Source organism: Eurosta solidaginis, chromosome 4 (assembly GCF_040869045.1).
Source record: "Eurosta solidaginis isolate ZX-2024a chromosome 4, ASM4086904v1, whole genome shotgun sequence".
NCBI lineage: Eukaryota > Metazoa > Arthropoda > Insecta > Diptera > Tephritidae > Eurosta > Eurosta solidaginis.
This window is the reverse complement of record NC_090322.1, coordinates 274242254-274249992: the sequence shown is the minus strand read 5'-3', so window position 1 is coordinate 274249992 and position 7739 is coordinate 274242254. Positions and strand designations below refer to the sequence as shown.

Below are 7739 nucleotides of genomic sequence, written 5' to 3'. Positions count from 1 at the left end.
ATAAACCACCAATGTCTGCAGCTTTAAAGTGCCTGAGACGTGATAAATTTTCATAAATCCAAGAGCATGAAGAGATGTACATATACATTCTGCTTATTTGTTTGAGAGAGAGCCAGAGATAGAAAACATAATCAAATGCGTACTGATACACAAAGGCGCATATTCATAAACAAAATAAAATAGGTTTTAAAATTAGTTGCAGCTTTTTGCCATAATTTTCTATGAGCTATCTGTCAAAAAAGCTGTAACTAAATCAGGGGTCCCCAAAATCAAAACTGCGGCTGTGTGAGCATGGCGCAACGATACAAGGTGGCAGCATGGAACAGCTGATTATAAAATTTTTTTATGTGATTTGATACATCAACTAACGGTGCCGTACGATTTTGACATTTGTCCACCGAATTTACAAAACAAAGTACATGGAATTTTTATTTATGTTTGTAGGTATGTCACCATGCTGCCACCTTGTATCATTCCGCTATGTGTGTGAGTAAAGCTGGAGTCATTGGTGCTTTATCGGTAACCGTATCGGGAACCTTTTAACAGCTGGATTCGACCAACCTTATGAGAATCAATGCAATCGATTATTGGTGCCGCTAAGGTCGTAACCGTATCGTAGCCAACCAATTGGGTTTTGGTTTACCGTCGTAACGATAAACAGCTGATTACGTTAGGGATACGGATACAGCGATACGACATACGGCACCAATGACTCCGGCTTAAAACTAAAATCATCTTATTGGTAGTGGTTGATGAAAAATCAATTAGGTAGGACGTATGTATGCATGTTTGTTGACACACAAAAAGTAATTCGTAAATATGCCATATAAATACTACTTTATTGCTTGAGTCTAAGGAAAAATTTGAACAAAATAAATTTTTGCAAAATATCTTTTCGCAAATGCGCAAATAACCAATCGCCTCACCCGATGTTGCTACTCTGCTTGTTCAGCGACAACTAAAGACGAAGTCGAAAGAGAATAATAATACGTGGGAAGTGACGCCAATAATTATTTCACTAAATGATGACCGCTGAACTAAATATAAAACCTATTTTATATTGACTATGACTATGGGCCAAATTGTTTAAAAAACAAAGCCCTTGATTGAGCATTCACAAAATTGAAATAAAATAGAATAAAACAATATAATGAATTCTTTTATTTAATTTAAGTTAAGCTGTCGCCTTAGCTGTTTCGATTGAACTTTGCAAATCTCTTCAAAGCCTTTTCTCCCGGGAATGGGAGTCGAACCCTCTACCCTCCTACGATGGTTGAAGTGTTACGCTGTTTAACTTTTTTCCAAATTAATAAATAAATTTTAAAAAACTTAAAAATGTCTTTAAGTAAATGTTTTCATACATTTAAAAGCAATGAGGACAACCCCCTCCCTTAATTCATACATATAAGTGATTTCTGCTTACTCATAACTGTAAAAAGAAGCGGAGAGACGGGGTTGATGGTGAAAGAGGACAGAATAAAGTACCTTCTGTCATCAAGCAAAGAGTCAACGTATTTGCGCCTTGGCAACCACGCTACTTTCGGCAGCCATAATTTCGAAACAGTAAAGGAACTCTTTTATTTGGAAACAGCATTACCTCAAACAACAACGTCAGTCTAGAAATCCAGCGAAGAATCACTCTTGCCAACAAATCAAACTTTGGACTGAGTAGACATAAAAAGTATGTACGTCAACATCAGATGAAGCGGTTCAGGGAGTGTTCGAGAGAAAAGTTCTTCGAAAGATGTATGGGTCCCTATGGTTTTTATTGATTTTTGTGACATTCTTACTGTCTGCAAAATGTCGGCGTCCCGTCCCTTTTCGATGGCAATATTTATGCGACGGGGTTGACAAACGCTTGACGCTGCTTTTCATGTCATTTGTTAGTAATTAAGTGATAAAGAGGCAATGCGATATCACCGAGATATATGGCAAAGCAAAAGCAATAAGTTAATTAGTTAAATAAATAAGAGCCTCAAAGTAATTCCGCCGCTTAATAATGCGTATAAACAATGCAATTAGACGTAAATATTTAAAGAAAAAGTAGTTCGATAAAAACCAAACATACCAGAACGTACATATACACATATGTAGATAACACTGTGTGAAAAAAAAAATTGAAGCCACTTTTTGTGAAAAATACATACCTCACGTTGTAGGTCAAGTCGAGAATACAAAATCTGTATTTTCAGAGTTTCGAATACACCTTCAAAAATTGGATTTGATGGGGGGGGGGGGGGGGGGGGGGGGGTGGATAAAACACTTTCAGCGGATACAGTGCAATATATAACCAATAATTAAGAATAATTAACAGCAGGTCAAAATAAAATAAATACAAGACGCGATAACCTCCGAAGGGATTTGCTTCTGGAAAAAAATTGTATAGTGAGTATGTAAAATCTTATTCGATTAACAGTTATATGGGCCGACTGTGCTTGTAGGGTTTTTTTCTGAAAATATAATAATCATAATCACTTGTGTCAATAAAACGTTATCGATCGGCTTCTCACAAAGATAAGTGGACAAGAAATGGGATAACAACTACATATTTACACATATGCGCAAACGTTTGCATTAGGACATGCAATCCCGGGATCCCGAAATTCTGGGATGACCGAATTTTTTCCAATAAGAGAAACCTCGGAATGGCAGCTCTGGATTACCGGAATTTTTATGCGCTTATTAAACATATTTTGCAAGGACAATTTCGGGTTTCATCAAATTTCTGAAAACTTTGCAGTGCGTTGTGAGCTGCATAAATTCGTATGTGATCAAGATCCTGCTAAGTGTTTAAAAATCTATTTTAGATAAACTATTTTACGGCGGCCGCTGTGGTGTGATGGTAACGTGCTCCGCCTACCACACCGAAGATTTTGGGCTCACGCCCCCGGGCAAAGCAACATAAAAATGTTGAAAACAAGTTTTTTCAATTAGAAAAAAACTTTTCTAAGCGGGGTCGCCCCTCGGCTGTGTTTGGAAACCACTCCGAGTGTATTTCTGCCATGAAAACCTCTCAGTTTAAACTAATTTGCCTTGCAGATGCCGTTCGGAGTCGGCATAAAACAAGTATGTCCCATCCGGCCAATTTGTAGGAACAATTAAATATCCTGAAAACGAAGAAAAATTTGGGATTGATTTTGCCATACGCTTCCTTTAATCTAGGCAAGTAATTTCCTCAAAAACTAAGATTTTTTTTCTTGGTTATAGCAATAATTTTCTTAAAAATGGGGAAAATTTAATAAAAAATAAGAAAATTTAATTGAGTAAGTGTCACGGACGTGGATTTCTAGTCAAGGTTCACAACTTCGTAACGGTCGAAAAAGTTAAAGTACTAAAGTTTTTGGGCCTCTTTCTTTAAATGTTCCTAGCAAGTAAACGAAGCATTTGGTTATTGTTGAGAAGATATTGACAAATTCACGAATAATACAATCAATAACCCACTAACGGTGGGTTTAAAAAATGAGTGTGTGGTAAAAAATTCATGGAGTTGGATATTTTTGGTTGGAAAGGCTTTTCTCACTAATGTTACAGAAAATTTTAAATTTTATCTCGACTCCCGATTAAAATAACTAGAACTTAGGTAATCAAATTTGAATGATCTTCGATTTAATCGTTTATTCATTTATTACATTCGTAAAATTTAATGAGTTGAAAGGGCCAATTAAAGCTGGAGACATTGGTGCTTTATCGGTAACCGTATCGGTAACCTTTTAACAGCTGATTCGACCAACCTTATGAGAATCAATGCAATCGATTATTGGTGCCGCTAAAGGGCGAATTAATGGTGACTTATAACCATAAAGCCATAACCAGATAAAACAGCTGATCGAACCTCCTTATGGAAAAGAGTTAAACATAGTGGGTGATATTATACAGCCGTCCATAGCAAAAAGGTAGTAAAGTGGATAAAGTGAAATCAGAGTACTATGAAGGGTAATTTTTACGTTTGCTTTAATTAAATAAAAAGGTTTATTTGCTACACAACAAAAATTAATGCATATGACCAACTAAACGATTTTTTGAAGCGCCATTATCATGTGATTCTGGTACATAATTCTTTTCAGAGCACGGAATTAAACGCGAACTGCCTTCATGTCTAGTAAATCTAAAAGCAGTAAACTTTAATTTACTGTCTTTCTATTAATTTTTTCATAGAATAGTTTGACATACACTGCTTTTATGCTTCGAATGTTATTTTAATGTTAAAATATAAAATTTCTATGTATAACCAACAATGCGCTTCCAACAATGTATAATATGTAAATTTGTATGTAGGAGTATCAGAGAAACCTTGCAAAATAGATTGAAAATTCAACGTAGTGAATCACTTGTTCATTTTGTATAACAGTTTTCTTGACTATTTTGGTTACGTGTAGCTCCGAAAATAATTATGTACCACAATTACATGTTATTGGCTCTCCATAAAGTCAATTAATAGGTCATATTCATTAGTTTTTGTTGTTTAATATTGTTTGTCAAATAGGTTAGTAGCTCCGTAAAATTGGAAAAGCAATATATGTATTTGAATCCGATCATAAACTTCCTTGCTTTTTTGTTGTTTTGTAAATCTATAGCATTTTTCTCTGCATAAAGATCTCGAGATTATAATTTTTCAAATCCCGAAATCTCGGCATTGTAAAAATTGTTTTGGGTGTAATTATATATAATCTCAATCCAATCTTAGCTATACCAATTATCAGCGACCTGTGAAGGATTGTTTTTTGTTTTTACACCAATTTATTTGTGTCTTGGTGTCAGCACAGGTTAATAATTAGCGAACTGTGAATCCATTGCCAAATGCTTATAAAAAATACATGGGCATACATTTGCACATATGGGTGTTTCCAGCGTTACGAACTACTGGTTACGGTATACTTTTTTGGTTATCAAAAACTGTAGTGGGCATTTATTTGCATTTTTTTATTTTAATTAAAAATAGAAGTTATTATCTCGAGTAAGGTTCTTTTGAGTTGCTAAATTGCAAAATAAAATTTGCAGTGCTTCCTTTCGGTTTTTTGCTGCCACGCGGGGCGCGAAAAGCTTTTCCTTCACTTTCAATTCTAAAAGCAAATGCCACTAAAATGAAATTCCGATAGTATTGAAAGGTAATTTATGAATACAAATTACTTCATTCACCAGTTTGTTAAAAAATATTCTTTTTTTTATTTAATTTGCTTTTCGCAGAAGAAATAGCATGGTAATTTCGAGAGAATTTCGTTTCAACGATTAAAACGTCTGTTTTGCGCTCCTCTTTCACGAAATTAGTATGTATAACTACATATCTAAAATAGTTAAGGTAATAACGGGAATATGTGTAGAACTTTTTGGTTTTGATTTTAAACCACTTATTGGTCTAAGGTTTAAACCCAAATTTTAAAAAGTTAATCCTTTGCTAGTTTAGAATGAATGAATTTAGTTTTTAGTTTCAAATCACTCATTGGATATTATATTCTTTAAATTTCGGGTAAACAAAAATATTAAAAATTGGATTTATCTTCAAATAATATATAATATAGATCAAAGAAGTTACTTTTTGGTTTTAATTTTAAACTTTTCATCGAAGATGATATTTTTTAAATGTTTGGACTTGAAATTGAAACCAAAATATCTTAGAAGTGACTTTAAAAATAGCATACAAAAGCTTAAAATCAGCAGTAAACTTTACTAGGTTTAAAAAATTCACAAGAATTGTTGACCGTGAAGTTCATGCTTATATCAACTTTTACTTTTATCCTTAAGGGATTTTCAGAGGCACTCTGCGTATAATCTTCACCCTGATACTAATCGGTTGAAGCTTATTAATCTTCAACACGTAATATTTATGGCTAAACTACAGAATGGATTGGTTTCAAGAAATTTTCTTTAAAACTAATTAAACTTCAAACGTGTCCCTTCACGAGCGTCAAGATATTACATACCCTTCTTTTGAGGCAGTATAGAATTAATTTGATTTTGATGATTTTAACTCTCATTCGTATTCATTTGATATGACGGATTCACATGAACATAGTGTGGGATTAGCGAATTCACATCTTATTACTTCCCTAGCTGTATTTCAATATTATGGATGATTTCTTAAAGTTTTTAAAAAAGATTCTAGTAACTTAAACGAGTTTTTAATTAACCTTTAGTGTCTTCTACATCGACCACGGCGGCCCCCGTGGTATGGTGGCAGCGTGCTCCGCCTACCACACTAAAGCTCCTGTGTGCGAGCCCCGAACAAAAGCAATAAAATTTAGAAACAAGTTTTTCTCGGCAGTGAATTGTCAAACTCTCCGAGTGTATTTCTGCCATTAAAAGCTTCTCAGTGAAAACTCATCTGCCTTGCCGATCGGAATCGGCGTAAAATATGTACGTCGAGGGAAATGTAGAAAAAGAAGTACGACGCAAATTGGAAGAGAAGCTCAGTGGAGATTATCGCGCCTTGCACTTATGGATATACATATATGGACCAATATTTTGTGTCGTAGAGGACAGTATCTGTAAAATTATCCTAGACAGAAGCTTACTATTTTGGTCTTGGTTAACACTTTTACGGAAGCACCCATATTTATGTACATATCTATCTACAATATAAATCCTAATAAGCTGCAAGCAGGAGAGTAGGTTTGTTTTTTTACACAATATTCTAATGTTATTTTTCATTTAAATGCCAGGCACAGTAGCAGATCGAAACACCGATACCTGAGCCCACCGTCTTAATTTGCGGCGTCGAGAGTTCAGCAAAACCTTTAATGTCTATTTAGTGTTTGCTTATTTTTGTATAAATACACATACATATGAACGCATCCATATGTAAATAAGAGTGTTGATGAGATGAGGTGTTAAGATTGTACTCACAAGCGTTTTGCTCTTTTTAACTTCGAGCTTTCGGTTTTGATTCAAACAACGAAAACGGCTCATAGCGTTTTCAAATTTTACACCGTTCACACATTAAAAAGAAACGCGCAAAACACACACATTTCGGTTTGAAAAAGTTTGCATTTAAATTATTTACGTACATACATCCATATGTATGTTCGTATTAAAAGGATACACAAGGACTTAACCATAAAGTGAAAATTGGTGAACCAAAAAAGTGTAAAAATTTAATAACTAACAAAAAATATGAAAAAAAAAAATATAAACTGCATACACACATAATGTGTTTGTATGTATGTAAGTGCACAAGTGTTTTATTTAGTACTTGAATACGTGGTTTGTCAGTGCGTGAAGTGATAATAGCCGAGCCTTTTAAATATTTATTAACTAAAAAATTGCTGGTGTGATCGAACAAAATTCCACTTCCGATGCTTAGGAAAATATGCCCAAACAGTTGTGCGAACTTCAAACATTTGTATGTCATACCGATGGCAAAAAGAGCAACATCTACATACATACCTATACAATTTCCGCTTTCAAAATTTTGTACACAAAGTAGTGCTTCCAGCCAAAGTTAAAATTTCCATAAAAAACTAAAACTTACAAATATTATAAAATATTTGTCAGCCCAATCACTAGACGCTTTCTGGGACATTACTTACTGCTTCCAGATCAGAAAATTGTCTACGAACTAATATACGCTCCATCAGAGAAAATCGAATGTTCGACCTTCTCTGGCTCAATCGTTGCAACCTGCTGTCAGTCGCTCTCCCTGTGAAAGCCTAATTTATGTATATTTACTCCGAAAGAAACGAAGCAAATAAAGTCAATCAGCTTGTTTTGTTCTTGAATTAATAGGAATTCATTGAATTTTATCG

At 34.3% G+C, this 7739-nt stretch overlaps 1 protein-coding gene across 8 annotated transcripts in view; it reads left to right on the top strand.

The window, feature by feature from the left end:
- The first annotated feature begins 2260 nt into the window (after positions 1-2260).
- The window catches only part of LOC137251523 (myogenesis-regulating glycosidase), a 47197-nt gene continuing 41718 nt past the window's right edge, over positions 2261-7739 (top strand). For 3 of the 8 annotated variants that reach the window (XM_067786280.1, XM_067786278.1, XM_067786274.1), the window contains exon 1: positions 6915-7158. In XM_067786280.1, the coding sequence (XP_067642381.1) occupies positions 7153-7158 (6 nt within the window). In that variant the 5' untranslated portion in view covers positions 6915-7152. Of the gene's footprint in view, positions 2386-6878; positions 7159-7739 lie in introns of those variants that run through there. The other 5 variants (XM_067786281.1, XM_067786277.1, XM_067786279.1 and 2 more) reach the window with 5 other exon arrangements.